Source organism: Corvus kubaryi, unplaced genomic scaffold (assembly GCF_017639235.1).
Source record: "Corvus kubaryi isolate FWS band 111438036 unplaced genomic scaffold, C.kubaryi_AGA036_p1.0 76, whole genome shotgun sequence".
Taxonomy (NCBI): Eukaryota; Metazoa; Chordata; class Aves; order Passeriformes; family Corvidae; genus Corvus; species Corvus kubaryi.
Genome location: NW_024582063.1, coordinates 12,573,848 through 12,591,111, shown reverse-complemented (window position 1 = coordinate 12,591,111; position 17,264 = coordinate 12,573,848). Strand labels below are relative to the sequence as shown.

General features: G+C 39.8%; 1 protein-coding gene across 1 annotated transcript; it reads left to right on the top strand.

Annotated features, from left to right (window-relative positions):
* The first annotated feature begins 7 nt into the window (after positions 1-7).
* ABCG5 (ATP binding cassette subfamily G member 5) lies at positions 8-16,402 on the top strand. Its single transcript, XM_042051842.1, has 13 exons — positions 8-316; positions 929-1,050; positions 1,499-1,635; positions 1,838-1,936; positions 2,879-3,011; positions 4,350-4,489; positions 5,753-5,882; positions 8,436-8,649; positions 8,899-9,104; positions 9,925-10,063; positions 13,014-13,199; positions 14,833-14,945; positions 16,082-16,402. The coding sequence occupies exons 1-13, from the start codon at positions 195-197 to the stop codon at positions 16,276-16,278; spliced, it is 1,938 nt and encodes a 645-aa protein (XP_041907776.1). The 5' UTR covers positions 8-194; the 3' UTR covers positions 16,279-16,402.
* The last annotated feature ends 862 nt before the right edge of the window (positions 16,403-17,264 follow it).

The following is a 17,264-nucleotide window of genomic DNA, read 5'->3' as shown; positions in this document are numbered from 1 at the left end:
GAAAGAACAGGGAGCCCCTCTGTTTTCTTTGAGGTGGCAAGCGCCGAGGGCAGCGACCTGCTCTGATCCGGGACAGCGGCAGCTGCCCTTGCGCGGTGCCGGGGAAGGCATGGTGGTGGTGGCAGTGGCAGTGCCAGGCACCCGGCCAGCAGCGTGAGGGACGCAGGGGAGCTGCGGAGCCCCAGCGCCCGAGGATGTCGGGCAGAGTGTCTCCCACCCTGGAGAAGAGCAGCAGCATCGGGCATACAGGCGAGGGGAAGGCTGTGGGGCAGGTCCCCGACAGCATCAGCGTCCAGGGTGTCTCCTACACCATCAGGTAGGGCTGGGAGGGCGGTGTGGAGGATCCCTGCTCCGACGGCAGGGGCTGCGGGAGCGGGCTGGCACCGCGGGCTGTGGGTTCGGCTGCAGCCCAGCATGGCGGGAGCGATGGTGCCAGGCCCTTCATGGCGCCGGGCCCTGCGCCTCAGGGCAGAGCCCTCCGGAGGCTCCCCGGATCTCCTTCCCACGTCTCTGAAGGACGTGCTTTAGAGGAGATTTCCGAACATTGTGCCTTTTCCCACTGCCTTTCTTACTGGTGCTAGAGGGATAACACGAGGCTCTTAAGGAAAGGAACAGGTGGATTAATGGCTGGCAAACATCATCATCAAATCCACAGTTCACGTTTGGCCTTTGGTGTAGCCCGAAAGCCTCTTAGCAATCATTCTGAAAAATGTGCTCAGACCTTGTTTTATCTTACAGAAAATGCCAAAGTTAAAGCCTGAGGAGGGGAAAGGCTAAGGGGGAAAAACCTTTTATTTTTATTTTTCCATATTTTAAAATCCTTGCAGCTCCCATCCCACATACAAGTAGCTATAAACCATTCACTTGCTTTGTGCAAAATTTTTACGTATTCTCTCTCTATTTTTTTTATTGATGTTTGTTTCCCAAGAGAGCACGTTGGCCCATGGTGGAACTTTTCTTTATATTGTAAAAAATGGACCCGGCAAATACTTAAGGATGTTTCATTTCACATAGAGAGTGGCCAGATCATGGGGATTTTAGGAAATTCTGGTAAGTTGTTCCAGTACTTAAACAGAAATAAGATCAGAGTTAATACTGGTGACTTCCACCGTGACATGAATGTGACTGAGGTCTGTGTTTTAAGTGATGAAATTATGGCTGATTTTAGCTTCTGCTTTGTAAAAGTGGTGCGTGGTTTTCAGAGTTGAGTCTTCTGTCATCTAACTAACAATTATAACTTCAGTAACAGACACGGTTACTTCAAAACTCAAATGTTTCACTGCAAAGTGTGAATTTGTATTAATTAAATGCTAATTTGCATTCTAATTTTCCCATTTACTTTCCCTTAATTAGCTACATTTTCAGGGCCTATTATTTTAAAGTTATTGAGAAAAAAAAACAGCTTTCTGCATTTTATATGTGTCCATCCAAGTCAGGCTACCTCTCTTGGAATCGTAAAATTCATCTTGTCGCATGATTAATTTCTTCTGTTTGAAAGGATCTGGGAAAACAACACTTCTGGATGCAATATCAGGAAGACTGGGACATAAAGACAGCTTCTGTGGTGAAGTGTATGTGAATGGCCGTCAGCTGAAGAGGGAACAGTTCAGAGATTGCTTCTCTTACGTGCCACAGGTTGATTTCTATATTTATTTTTTTGTGCTTCCTTTTGTGTAAAAAAAGTTGCTAGTGTAATGGAGTAGTGCAATGTGAATGTGAGTTTACTAGTAAGTTTGGGACAAACCAGTTAATATGAATGAATTAAGCTTGCATGAACAGGAACAAAGTTTTAATTACTACAGGACTAACTGCTTCTTCCTCTTCACTTGTTTTTCAGAGTGACATTTTGTTAAGCTTTCTCACCATACAGGAGACTTTGACCTACACGGCTTTACTAACTCTTACGAAATGCTCCAACAACTCCATCAAAAAGAAGGTCTGTATTTTACAGTCTTCCACCAGAAAGGCAGACAAGATGTCATGTAATGTTTTCACCAGCAGCACTTTCCATCCATGGCTGTTTTTTATGTTTATGAGGTTTTGCAAGGGGGGAGAGATCCTCCTGGTGAGGAGTAGGACACAAGCTCTCTGGTGGTCCCACCTCTTCAAGGGGTTTGTGCTGGTGCCCCAGGGAATCACCATTACGCTGGGACAAAACCCTTCCACCTGAAGCTGAAGCAGTTACTGCTGCAGGAGATGCTGCTCTTGGTATTGAGGTCAGTTCCCCTAACTCAGAGGGGAAAGACAGTTCTCTGGGGTATTTAGAGCCGTGTGTGCTGGCAAGTCTCATGGACAGCAGAACTGATTTTGACACCACTCTGTCTCCTGTAGGACATCTCTCACTAACCACAGCAGCTCAAGAAAGCACTGGTCTAATAAGCCCTCTACAAGCTATTTTCTTCATAAAATAGGTGTGTTTCAGATTTATTTAAAGGACTCTTTTTGAATTCTGTTGAAAGTAAAATTGGATATTCCTGGCCAGAGGATCTTGCTTTCTATCTTCACCAATCTTCCACTCAGTACTTTGTAGTTTCCCAGAATTTATGTGCCCTCCTGCTCCCCAATTTTGGAAGCCAGAGCAGCACATTATGCTTCATACCTCAACTTCTAGTCCCACCTCTGAACTCTTCATCTCTAAATGTCAAGTGAAGCTAAAATTTACTCATGTCAGAATACATGAAAATGAAATTTTAAAAAGAATATATTAGAAATAATAAAATAGAAATTAGGCCAGATACCTTCCCACTAGAATAGATGCAGGCAGGGTATTTGTAAAGCTATAACGTAAAATTATGGGCGTTTTTCCCCTGTTTTTTACCATTGCACACAGGCTGGGTTGGACTGTGTTTAGTCTTTTGTAATTGTAATTATTTTTCAGGTAGATGCAGTTATGGCCGAGCTGAGTCTCAGCCACATTGCTGACAAAATAATTGGAAGCCGTAACATCGTAGGAATTTCTGGGGGTGAGAGGCGTCGCGTATCAGTTGCAGCCCAGCTTTTACAAGATCCCAGTAAGTACCATTGCATGGATTTCCAAAATAAAACAAGGCTGTGTCACTTCGTGCTCCTACCACAGACCTCCGTAAACCTCTTTAAAATACAAAAGCATTTGCATTCTTTAATTCAGCAGAAGCCAGTCTGGTGATGACAGAAAAAAATAAGCAGTAATTGAGGTCTGCCATTGATCTGTTAGTTGATCTTTGAAGGCAGACAATTTAAAAATCTTAGGGACTGAACATAGGTTTAAACTTGGATTTTTCCATTTTAACCCTTTCTGGGTTCACTCTTCCCAAATATTGGTTGTGGCCCATTAATTTATCATTTTTGAGTACGTTAGAGCCATACATGTACAAGCACTGAGCCTTGTAGTGGAGTAGCTGCCATTGAGCTATGTATGTGTGAGTGCCTTGTATGTTCCAGAGCCAAAAAAATTCCAATGAAAGGAAATCAAAGCTGAGTAGCTATAGAAGGATTATCCATGGGAAAAAATCTGTCACTTTTGAGAGAGTTTCTTAAAGGTGGCAGAATCTCATGGAGTGAATGTACAGCACATATTTATTGGATGCTGGAGTCCTTGTAGCCATGTGGTTGTGCTACAACTGCTTATTAGGCAGGAAGGAGCTTAAATAGCACAGTGAGGTACATCACTGCTGCTGGGGACTCCTGGGGTGTGGTTACTGCTCAGAATGTCACTAAACTCTATAGTAAACACAGTAGTAATTACGTAGATAAAATTATGGTGAAAAGTCTCTTCCCCTTGCACCCTGGTAAAGGTTGGACTGCCCTCTTCTGTGCTATGTCTCATCTATAAAAAATTAATGGATTTGATTATAAGTTTTTCCTTTTCATGTGCAATACAATAATGAAGAAAATGCAGTAACTTCTTCTGCTTCAATCTTCAATCAATTTTAACAATTCTTGGTTTGTTCATGACAAATTCTCTGTGTATATATAAATTTAATTCAGAATATATAACTTCTAGCTAATTTTGTCACTTACATTTACAGTTATGTACATGCTGAAATTTATCATTATTATTCTTAGAAGCAGATGTATGCATCAAATCTATTTTGGTAATTTTCAGATTTCACCTGAATTTAGAAAAAGAAGTATTCTGCTCTGCAGTATTTTTTAATGTCCTTGTTCCTAGTCATTGAAACTGAACAACTGAAGCTATCTAAAACTGAAAGATCACGTCATGGCAATATCTGTGCATACTCTGCTTTACGTGTGGAACTTCACCTGTAAAATAATTTCTTATTATTTGCCAAATTAGCTTTAAAGGCAGAGGCTATGCCATTTGCTCCTCATTTACCTGAATCTTAAAGCTATTCCTTGTCATTTGACAGAGGTCATGCTACTTGATGAGCCAACGACAGGGCTGGACTGCCTGACTGCAAACCAGCTTGTCTTGCTTCTCTCAGAGCTTGCACACAGAGACAGGATTGTGATTCTTACAATTCACCAGCCTCGCTCAGAACTTTTCAGGGTATGTGATGCCTGCTCACTATTGGCTTTACTACCAGACCTTTTAGTATCTAGGTTCTTTTCAGTATGGAAGTACAAGATCCAGTATAGCTTCTTCTTTGCCTTCCCTTTGCATAATTAGAGGCTTCTCTTGAACTTTGCAGCTCTGGCCTTGTGCCAGTCACAGGGCACTTTGGGACACACATTGCCCTGTGAAAATAGTATGGACTCTGACTGTGTGCCTAGCCCTTGTGTTATGCAACTACCCAAACCAAAACCACTGGGAGAAGCCACGACAAGGCATGTGGATATACCTTGGTCATGTGGTGGGGCAGTCCTGCCTTGCAGGGTTTGTGCTGGGAAGAGCATTTCTCCCCTTCACATTACTGTTTCTCACTTTGCTCTTCTGACACATCCATCACCTGCCACACAAATGCAAAACTCCTCTTCCCTGGCTGGCTGAATGGAATGCAAATGATTGTGGAGCCAGAGGGGAGCAACAGTGCTTTTCTGGACTGAAAGCAGCCCTGGTGTCTTGAGAACATGGACTGATCATAGCTGGTGGGAACTTTGCCCTGGCAGGTGTTCACCTGAAGAGCGGTGCTGTTGAAGTCCTTAAGCACTTCAGGATAATCTTGCCAACAATTTGGGGGTTTTACAGACTGGGGCTATTAAGCACCGAAGGAGGTCAGTCAGTAAGTGAAGGTGCATTAAAGTGAAGTCAGAAGGCCACATTTCTTTGTATGAATTACCTCTGTATGCTGCTGTCATTGACAGTTTTGAGAACCACTAGAGCTTAAAGATGTGTCATTTTGCATAACCGCCAAAGAGAGGAGTGAAAGAAAGGACAAACTTCCTTTGAGAGAAATATAGTAAGGAAGTTTGAGTATGTCAAAACTATTTTTCCCATCAGAGTATTTCTATTACCAAGACAGTAGATGTACTCAAGAATTAATGTACTCCTGATCTGATCTCTGTGGTGACCGGTGACAGGATCTGAGGGAATGGCCTGAAGTGTGACAGGAGAGGTTTAGGCTGGATATTAGAAAAAGATGGTTCACACAGAGGGTGGCTGGGAACAGGCTCCCAGGGAGGTGGCCACAACACCAAGTCTGACAGAGTTCAAGAAGCTTTTGGACAATGCTCTCAGGCACATGGTGTGATTCTTGGGGTGTCTTATGCAGGGCCAGGCGTTGGGCTCCATGATCCTGATGGATTCCTTCCAAGTCAGCATGTTCTGTGATTCTTAATACATACTGATAATATATTAATTTTCCCCCAACAGTTATTTGATAAAATAGCCATCATGAGCTTTGGAGAAATGGTTTTCTGTGGGAACCCTATGGAAATGATCACATTTTTTAGTGACTGTGGCTATTCTTGTCCTGAACAATCAAATCCTTTTGACTTCTATGGTAAGTTTGTCTAAGTTATTTTGGTAAAACAATTTGTTTTCTTCCCCAAGTTGAAGTTTTTCTAGAGATGGAAATGTGTTTGAATTCTGCTCCAACTTTTTAGTTATTTTCAGCTCAGAGAGAGGGCTGGCCCCATGTTACTCCCAATGACTCCATAAAACAGCCATATTTGCAGTAAAGGAGTAAACTACCAATAAAAAAAGAATCTCAACTTCATGAAACCTGTGGGTTCCTGATGGCATTTCCTTATGGCTGTGCACTGGATGTTGGAAAATTAATTTGATTCCAAAATTGTGGAAAATCCCATGCTCTTATGGACTCTGTGATGCCGAGCAACTGAAAAGAGTGGTGGCCTGGAAGGAAGGGTGTAGAACCAGTGTGGGATGAAGCATCAGTTTCTAGGAATTCTGAGTTTGAGGTTTCTGAAAGTTTGGGGAACTACTGGAACAGAATGGCTGCTTCTAGAGATGATGATAGCAAGCTGTTGGCATAAGCTGGAGAGTGCTGTTTTACCAATTCAGGATGGAAAAATAGGGTAAGCAAGAGACCTTGGAAATGAGGCTTGGTTTTGCTGCAGGACATCCATGTCCCTGATCCATACAGGCACAGGTTTGAAGAGAATGTGGATGTGTTTGTATGTGTGCATACATGTGTACAGATATGCAGACGTGTATATAACTCTGTTTAAATCCAACACGTAGGTAAATTTCTGGCAATACTAGCTGAGCACTAACCAGGGGATTTGACCAATCCAAAAATCTGCATTCAGAGCAGGCAGTGTTTTCCTATTGTCTAGATGGCATTCTAAACTCAGTGAGAAGAGAGGATGGTTGTTGACATGAAGCTGGAATGGGATAAAGCTGAAAATACTGGTATGACAGTGAGAATAATTTTGTCTTCATGAATTTGAATAGTCTTGAAAAGCATAGATGATTTGAGATTTAGACCCACTTTTAAAAAAGCTTGGTAAAGAGAGTACTGCATTCTTCAAATGTCAACTTTTGAATGTGACAAGAAAGGGAAAAAACACAGTTTAGAGCAAAGAATCATCAGCATATTTAGTCTTTTGAAAATTGGTAGTTTATATTTTTTTGTGTGATTTGATGTGAATGAAGGGACAGATTCTGATACCATTTACACCAGCAGCAGAGGAAAATAGATCCTGTGTATTGAGTGTGGGTTATATTGTTGAAATGTCACATGTTTATGAAAAGTACTAATGCATGGTAGGCATTAGCTACTTGGTCTAGTTAGTAGTCAATGTTACAGTTCTTTTAAAGAACACCCAGTTGCCATTTATTTCTTGTGTGACTTCCAGTAAGTCACACTGGCCAAGTTTGAAAAAGTGTTTCTGCATTTCAGATGTTCATATTTGTAAAAGCGAAGGCTTCGTTTTGGATATGTTTACCATTAAAGACAATTCTCCTGAATTCCAGCTTTTAGAACACCGCGGGACTATTCATAAGCTTAATTCAGGTTTTGAGGACAAATTAAGAATCTTGGGCGAGGCCTCCTTTTCTTTTGGTGAATTTGTATTTTGAAGTTGAACAGAACATTGCGAAACTGAAATCTAAGGATGAGAGAAACCTTAGGAATAAATAACTGATGAAGACATCTTACCAGATGTAGAAGAGTAATATAAAATTGTGTAAGAACAAATGTTCTTGAGAAGAACAATCCAGTTTTCAAAACCTTGGCTAATTCACTGCTGTTGGAGAAGAGGGAAATTTCTAAGGTGTTTTAGCACTATTACTGCATCTGTATGAGTTATAAAAATAGAACACATAAATTTCCCATCTGCCAACAGAAGAATTGCTGCTGCCAGGAGTATGTTTAGGTGGACTTATTAGAAAGGAACATTAACTCTGTGAAGTATTTACATTTCCTGAGTTCCATGGCAGTCAGTATTATTACCTTCAGTTTGGGCTGAGCCTGCTAGGGAAATTTGGCCAGCTAAACATTGTCGAACTACACATTAAAAGAGAAGTATGTCTGTGAAGGAGGTAGGTGAAACCCAGTGCAACAGTGCATTAACAGCTCAAGTAGAGAAGAGCAGTGTCTCTGCAGTGTGAGTTCACACTAACCAAAAAATAAAGCTCTGTAGTTATGCAGGAGCAGGCAGAGGACAAGGGGGAAGCCATGGAGCCATGTCTGAGCATTTTCCTGAAAACCTGAGAAATATGTGACCAGATAAGTCATCTCTTCATCTTCATAAACATACATCCTCTAGTGCTTTGTCTTGTTCTTCACAGCTCTGTGCTGTGAGAATGCTAAAGGTCTGACTAGCACAGTGCTCAGGCCTCGCATTTCCAGATCCAGGACCTGAACTGCAGGGTCCTACAGAGGTCACAAAGCACAGATTTCCTGTAGCTGTACAGTTCATTCGTGCTGCATCTAACAGAAGGGAGGAGTAAAAGAAACCTTGAATACTTTCAATGGACCATACCATCTTTGCACAATTTAGAATGGAGACAAGAAGATAGTTGCAAGGGGAAAAAAAGATATGAAGGGAAAATGATGTGTATATAGAGTAAAAACTTTGTCATTTTACAGTGGATCTGACATCTGTGGACACCCGAAGCAAGGAACGTGAACTTGAAACCTACAGTAGGGTTCAGGAAATTGTATCAGCCTACAGAAACTCGGGGATCTTTAGCAAAGTACTGGCAGCTATTGAAAAAACAAAGTGTATGAAGGAGCTGCCACCAATACCATTCAAAAACAAAGACTTACCGAGTGGCTTTTACCAAATATTGATTCTTTTACGGTAAGACTTCTTTTCCTCCTTTTCTAAAGCAATTATTTTTTTCTTCTCCACTAATCTTTCAGGTTTCCCCTCCATGTACAGATGGACTTCCTTGATTATTTTGATCTCCCACTGTACTTGTCCCTGTCTTTTTTAATATATTAGCTCTTTGTGGACACTGTCTAAAATTTGTTCAAAGCTAAATACTCTACCAGCATGTGGTCAGTTGTAGCTAACAGGTTTTTTGTTGCTGCTTTGTTTCATTATCAGGAGAACAACAAGAAACTTCTCCAGAGATAAGATAGGCGTCATCATGCGTCTCCTCCAGAATCTGTTATTTGGCTTGTTTATAGCCTTTTTCCTTCTTCGACTGAGGAATGACGTGGCCCAGGGAGCCGTGCAGGACCGTGTGGGGCTTGTCTACCAGTGCGTGAGTGCCACCCCCTACACAGGGATGCTCAATGCTGTGGCCCTGTGTGAGTTCCTGTCCTGTCTTAAGTGCAGCAGCAGCTATTGCTACCACTCTGTCTTAAATGAGAAAAAGCGTTTTTTCGAAGATAATAATTTAAAGGATCCTCACACTTCTCAGTAAGGTCAGAGTTGATACAGAAGCAAAAAATTCAGTGGAATTCAAGGGAATATGCCCTGATCCCTGCCTTTCTTTTTTACAGCTGGCCTGTCTATGAAGGCTTTATTCTAAACTGTGCAAAAGATTTGCCTGTGTCTATCATTTTATAGGCAAGACAAAGTCTAGGTCTAGTTAACATCCTAAGTGAGCTCAAAACCAAACTATGGAAAGGATGGAAATACAAAACAGCTTTGACAGCAATTAAGCATAATTGGATATATGAGTATATATGTGATGGGTTTTTTTTAAGGGTTTTTCTCTTACAGGTGCCATACTGAAAGCAACAGTAGTTTCTATCTAAAACAGCCCTAAAAACTGTTTTGCTCATGTAGGGAACATACACTGCTGTTATCAGCTTGAAATCAGAGCACCTCAATAAATTAGCCAGTGACAGAGGTTTTCTCATGTCTTTAATTTGTATATGCCAAAAGAGAAGGCTGTCCTGCCTGCTGCTAAGTTAGGCGTCTTTCATTAAGCTTACCAATGTTTGCAATCTGCAGGGAGCATGCTTTGCATTTGTAGTGGGGGAAAAAGCAATCAAACTGGTTTAGGCAGAAAGTTTTTGATATATTCTCAAAGTTGTCTCTGTGCTTCGTGTCATTTCTGCTAGCAACAAGTCTTGATCTCTCTAATGGTAATTTAATTTATTTCTTATATATTTGATTCAGTCCCACCTCTACGTGCTATCAGTGACCAAGAAAGTAAAGATGGCTTGTATAAGAAATGGCAAATGCTTGTAGCCTATGTAGTACATTTCCTGCCTTTCAGTGTCCTCAGCGTGGCCATTTTCAGCACCTTTATATACTGGTAAGCATTTGGACCATCTTTTGGATTGTCATTTTCATTTTGTTTACCAATGTCAGTTACCATGTCAGCAAAAGGCCTCCTGGCATGACTTCCTGCTGTTGTCTCTCAAGATGGTAACACAGAAAGCCTAAGAAAAGATGACACAAATTTAGCCCTTCTCTTTCAAGCAGAGCTGAGAACACTTTCAGAGTAAGTAAATTACCAGTTCTCTAGGTAACTTAGGAAGTTTTAATGGACTTGGGGCAGTTACCATTCTTGTGCCGCACTGAAAGCAGGAAGTAGCATTTTACATTGCATTTAGAAAGACAGAAAATATAAAAAAAACCCCAGAACCGAGGAAGTCACTTGTAGGTATGTGAGAGTAACAAAACTTTTATTTTCTGGGACATTGCAGTTTAGCTACAGCTTATGGAAGTGATGAGATCTGGATCCCTCTCTCATACCCTCCAGAGAAAGGCACAAATTTCTGTCCTTCAATCTTTTTCTTTTCTAATTATGAGAGATGTCTAGTGCACCAATAGTTTTCCTAGGACAGCTGCAATCAGTTGGCAGTCTGTAGTAAAATGTGTACAAGTGATGAGCAGGCTTGGTTTGTGTCCTGGATGCATGTTCTCTGAAGAGCTGTTCAAAAATGGTAGGTGGGATAGACCCTGGTAAAAAGTGCAGGAGGCATTCTGCTGTAGCTGTGCATGTTAGTGCTCTTACTTTCCAGTCAAATGGATGGAAAATGGATAAAGTAGAACTACACAAATTGCTTGGACTACTGAATCAGAATTTCAGCACAGGGACTTTTTTAATAGCATTTTACTCCCATCTAGAAGAACTTAGGCAGGAAAAAAAGATGACTATTCTCTTCTTCCTTCTGGTCTATAGTAGGCAATGAGGGGCAGTGCTCAGCATGTACTTAATTCTTTCTATTTGGAATCTCAATAACTTTCAGCCCCTAAAAAATGAAAAAAGAAGATGCCTGCTCTTCCAGGTGTAAGGACTTGCATGCATGGCCAGGTTTTTTTGTAGTTTGGTGTTGATATGAAAAGTAGCCACCTTTGCCTCCTTAGCTACCTGGGCTTTTATTTCTGCAAGCTGTCAGTGCTGCCTGCTTGAGGCAGGGCTCCCTGAAAAGTCTTTTTTTCACAGACAGACAGAAACTACTCTTCCTCCCACAAAGTGCTGTGCTCACCTTCAGTTTGTGACTGCTGCCGAGAAAGCAGCCGTTTGGAAAGCAGCTTTCCAGGCTCAATGACACGCTCACTTCTTAGCAAGCAGGAAATCCATGTGGGCACAGACTTTGCCCATATGTGCTTTGGTTGGCTCAAACACAATCAACAATAAACAGTGTGGCTTCAGTTAATGGATAATATTTACAGATATTATCTTTCCAATATTGCGGTTGTTTGGAAGCCATTGGTGATGTGTCAAAGTGATTTCACAATGCTCTTAGATCTCTTAGGGCAAGCAGTTTCTGGATGAAATTTTGACAGTTGTATCTGTGCAGGACTGAACTTTCCTGGATGGACTAACTTTTTGAGAGGCTTTGACAGCCTCTGGCAAGTGTTCTTACAAGCCATTGCTCACAGAGTTTGTGTTTGTGGGGTCAGGCAGACCCAAACTCTTACCTGGTCAGACACAAGGCAGGTCTGGCCAAGATCAAAGAGAGCCTCTTTTGCAATCAAGTAAATGTTCTGTCTGTGCAGATTTTCCTAGCTAAAGATACCTCTGGGAAATGTTCTGATACTTCACATTATGCTGTTGTTTTATTGCTGTAATATTCTCTCTTTGAGCTGGGTTTTTTTCTTTTTTTAGGTTTTCTTCTGCTCTATTCCTACCCCAGATTTACTGGTCTGTGTCTCCCTACCTCTGTGTAAAGTATTAGAGTGGCTCAGAGAAGGTGATAGGTTTCTACTAGGACTTAGGAAAGCTGTTTTTTCTGCACCAATCAGTACTTAAAGGTTGTTAAATGCCTTCTAGCTCGCTGAGTGTTTAATACTGGAAGAGTCAATGTGCATCCATTTATTTATAAATTATTCTGGTGTTACCAAAAATGCTACAGAAAACCCTGTGAGAGAATTGATACTTCTATTTTAAGACCATATTTGAACATGGTGGATTAAAAAAAACCACATAGGGTCTTCCACTGAGCAACAAAAAAAAGAAAATTAAATGTTGAATTGCTGCTTGTCAGCTAAGCTAAGCATGCAGTCTGCACCTAGTGTGAGGCAATTTTGGTATGAGATATTTTGGAAAAAGAGTAATGTGTCATGATGTAATAAAAGGTTTTGTCATCTGTCACATACACTATAAGGCTGAATTTAGTTTGTCAAGCAATTGCTGGCTTTTCTTAAGTTTTTAATCTTTAGTACAGGTTGAGAGGACTCTTTTCCTCGGGTTAGCTAGGGGAAAACTGGGAACAGCATGTTGCATTAAAGAATGTAGGAGTATGGAGGAAATTGCATTGGTATGAATTACATGGGTGGTGAATTCAATTAGTTTTTAGTTTGAGTATATCCACACTTATGTTTGCTTGCACAGTATCAGAAGTGCAAAATCCCATCTGTTAATTACCTGCATAAAGATGTTCTTTAAATATGTGACTTACATGAATAACTCCCACTGCAAAGACTCTACAAGAAGCAGCATGTTAGTTTAAGAATTGAAAAGCCAAGCTGATTGTCTTGAACCAGCCTGGGTTTCTACAACAATTACATCTTTGCATAACCCTCTTCAGTCTAGATGGAGAAAACCTCATACATCTGCAGTTATATCACGATAGTAAGTGTATGTCCTTTGTGTTAAGATTCCAAACAATATACTAAGGATTAAGGCATAAACTCTCCACTTAATGAGCTATGTAACTGCAAAAAACCCAGATAGAAACAAAAGTAAAAGCCACTTTCCAAGTTTAATACCCAAACAATGTTTTTTAAATGTTCTTTTGCTCATCTTTGTACAGGACTACAGGGTTGTATCCTGATGCTTCCAGATTTGGAATTTTCTTTGCTGTTGTCCTAGCATCTCACATGATTGGTGAACTACTAACACTCGTTATACTTGGCGTGGTTCAAGACCCAAATGTAGTCCAAAGTGGCGTGGTGCTACTGAATTCAGCTGGTGTGATAGTGGGAACGGGACTGGTAAGGTAGGAAAAAAATCTTTGTTACAGTGTTGCTGTTAAAATGATCCAACTGTGGAAGAATTTTCTAGAACAGTTGGTATTGCAGAAGTCCAGTAGAGCACAGGTAGCAATGGAAAGCAAGTGCAGCTGTGCTCCTTCAGAGGCAGAACTACCTAATCTTGTTGGACCTTGTACTAAACACACAAAACAGACACTTAATACCTTTAGATATCAACACAGATATTGAAGATTTCCCCCAGTTTTTGCAAATACATTAAAGATAAAACTAAACAATTCATATCTATCAGGTCATCTGAGTTCTTTTACTGGTGCTGACATTATGATGTGAAATGCTGTCCTCATTAAAGGGGCCTACCAAAAACCCCTGTTTTTTAGTACAGGTTTTAGTAACTGCTGGAACTTACCAGACAGTAAACACAGGTAATGCTGGTTTAAAAAAGTAGTTGCTCTCAACTATCTTATTGGCATTATTATCCAGTTTAGCCAGTAAACTTTTCAGTCACTTTTTCTACCCATGCAGACTGACCTATATAAAAATTAAAAAGTAGTGTAGTAAATATGCAGGAAAATTGTGATCCACTTGCTCTGTTACTATGCAAATAAATGGTTTTGCATTTTAATTGTGTGAAGTTTAAACAGTTTTCCTCTTGAATTTGTCAATACTGAAATTACTGGGTTTTTTGAGGAACATACCAGAATAAATGTGTAATTGTTAAATAACATTCTGAAGACGTTGAGCAAGTAGGATATGCTTACCTGAGGCCCTCCCAATGATAATGAAGTAAGCCTAACAACAGATGGTGTTGTCCTCAAGAAAACCATATGAATCTTCACAAAGTTGATGGTGCTTTGTCTCTTTAAAGTAGATCTCAGCTCATACTTACAAAGTAAAGCTAGGTTCATGTCTAATTATTTGGTCCCTGCCTAATTTCAAGAAGATGTGTGTTTATAGTGACATTTACTCCTGCTACCATAGTCTAATGCCTTAATGATAACTTAAAAGCATTAGAGTGGTCTCTAACCATATTTTACAGCAGAGACATTGCTAATTAATATTATGAATCTTTTTGATTAATCTTCATAAGCAATGAAGGACATTAAAAATAGCATTGAGACTTGGGTTGCTGGGGTTTTTTCCTGTTGAATTTTTTTGTTGTTGTTTATTTGTAAGTCTTGAAGTATTTTGGATGCTGAAATTGCCCAGTCTTGTTGAATGTTTCTTCTCATTATTTTTGCTTCATTTTTGCTTTATTATTATTGCTGCAATGGATTTGATTTTGAAGATGGAGTGAGGGGTGGTGGTTTCTTACTTTGGAAGCAACACATTTTGGCAAGTAAGGTTTATACTGGGTGTTGTCATTTCCAGTTTATCACTGCCATGTGAACAGCAAACAACCGTAGAATTCTTTGTGACTGTCCATAAACAAGTCCGGGCTGAATGTTATGACACTGTACCAAAGGCAGGGACAGCCTCCAGTGTCTCATCACTTAGCCCTAAAAATGGACTTTGTTTGAAAACCCTACAGGTAGAGACAAGAACTGTTTCTGTCACAGGTTAGATACAATGAGAGCTTGTTTTAATTTGGGGGCTCTTAGTATTTAGGAAAAACCAGCTTAACTTCTCTGTTTCTTTAAGGACCCTTGAAGAAATGCCAACACCTTTTAAACTACTCAGTTTTCTTACCTTTCAAAGATACAGCAGTGAAGTCCTTGTAGTCAATGAATTTTATGGCTTAAACTTCACATGTGGTAAGTGTTCTTAAAAAAAACTCCGTTATATGTAATTTTAATGAGATGTTGATACTTATTTTCCTTCTATGTACATGTATCCTGATGAAATAAAGATAACTTTTGAGTTGCTAAAAAGAACTTACTAATTAATAAAGACTATAATGCCACATCAGCAAGCTAGAGCAGAATTTAAATCTTTTGTTCCAACCATTTCTCCTTCTTCCAGTTCTTCATCTTCCTCTTTTTCACCTCTTCTCTTATCCCCCCTTTGGAGGCATTTTGGAAGCTAAGTTTTTAACAGACTGGAAATTTTTTTTTGAGCATTGCTACACAAATTGCACAATCTAAGATCAAACATCAGTGCAGGGAGTATTGAGAGGTAACAAACAGCTCCAATACTATACAATAACAAACTCCTCCAATACTAGAGAGGCTTCAGTTCAAACATGTTTCCGTGGTATGTATTGAGCAGCTTGGGTCTGTCAGGTTGTGCTTTGCTGGTTGTGAGCAAGATAACCAGCAAAACAAGAGAATCAATCAGGTTGCCAGGGTTAGTAGCTAATATGCATTAGTAGGGCAAAATTTACAGCTTTGGTCCTACCTTAAGATATTTAGGGCTTCGTAGCCAGGTGTCTGTGCTCCTCTCCAAGGCTCCATATTTTTTATCCGTTAGTCTCTCCTGTACCTCTATTACAAGATCAACAACTGTTAGAAAATTAATCCATGCATTTATTACTACCAATAAACACCTCATTTTTAATGTGCCCTTCAGACAGTCACCATTTCTTGCATTTTGGAACCCTCAACACATATGAACACTCTTAAGTTTAGCACATGGGGCAACTTGCTTCTTGAGGCCCTCCAGATAATATGTCTGAAAAGCCATAAATCTTTGTTTGGCATGGACAAAAGAGAGAGCTCCTAGTGACCCTTTATTCTTCCCCTCAAAAAGTATGTCATGGATTAACTGCAGAAACATAGGGCTTGTCTGGTTTTATTCCAAAGTGATGAGAAATACTGCTGTGGGTATGGTTCTTCATGGAAATAATGTGAGGGAGAGGTGAGGTGTATTCAATGCATGAGCTACAGACTGGAGTCTGAATGTTAATTTTAGTGATTTACCTACTAAAGAAATTGTTTGTTTCTCTTGACAGGTGGAGCCAGCAGTTCCACTGCAAATAATGCTGCGTGCATTTTCTCCCAAGGCATCCAGTTCATTGAACAAAACTATCCCGGGGCACTGTCCCGGTTCACAATCAATCTCCTTGTACTCTATGCTTTTATACCAGTACTTGCCATTATTGCAATTCTAAGCTTCAAATTAAGAGAGAGAATTATTGACAGGCAATGAAAAAGTAGCAATTCCAACAATGCCTAATACTACACTTGTAATTTTATTATGCTCAAAGGCTTATATCATTGGACTTTAGATAGAATTTAAGTGATGACATTAAATTAAGTGATGACATATAAAAACACATTCATCTTCTCATGTTTGTTTTCATCTTGGAAACCAGTGTTCTCCTAAGACTGTGAATGAGTCCTGATATTGGTATTCCCCACTCCTCTCCTCTGACTGATCTCCAGATCAGCCATAATCAGCAGTATTTCATGTTTTAAAGGGCTTTCTGAATATAATTTAGTCAGCTGTTGCTGACAATTACTAACAACGTAGCAATGGTGCTCTAATTTTTCTCCGCTATTTTGTTTTTTACCCACTGCTGATAAGCAGAGGAGTACAACTGCTAGTAAATCCCATTTCTAGAATTCTATTTTCAGTCTTATGCCTTGTTTTGCTATCATTTTAGGAATTTGTAGAAAGGAAACAAACCAAATAAGTGTAAAGACAGAATCAAGACATCACTCCACTTTAATCTTGCATACACTATACAACTGATGAACAGGATCTTGAAGCAGTATCAAAGTTACCCAGCTTGTTTTTGCCTTGTAAATGATGCTAAATCAGTGAAGACAGTTATTTATATCATTTCCTTCTTTTCATTGTCAAGTTCTAATCTTGTTTTGGAAGCAGTTTATGAATTACAAGGGGAAAAAAATGTTTGTTTAATAAAGTTTTGGTTTTATTTAATGTCAATTTAACTAGGGAAGAAGTATGCAAGTTGTTTGTCAGAATCAATGCCATTTTCATCTTTGGAAATTATTCTCCTGGGCCTCTCAAAATTGAAAACATAATGGACATAGAACTCCTGAATATTGTATCTTATTTTCATGTTCAGTGAAGAAATTAGTTTTTGCAGAGAGATAGATTTCTCCAAGGAGGTAAGTATATTTGTATCTTAAAATTCTGTAATTATATAACTAGTTTTATATGATAGT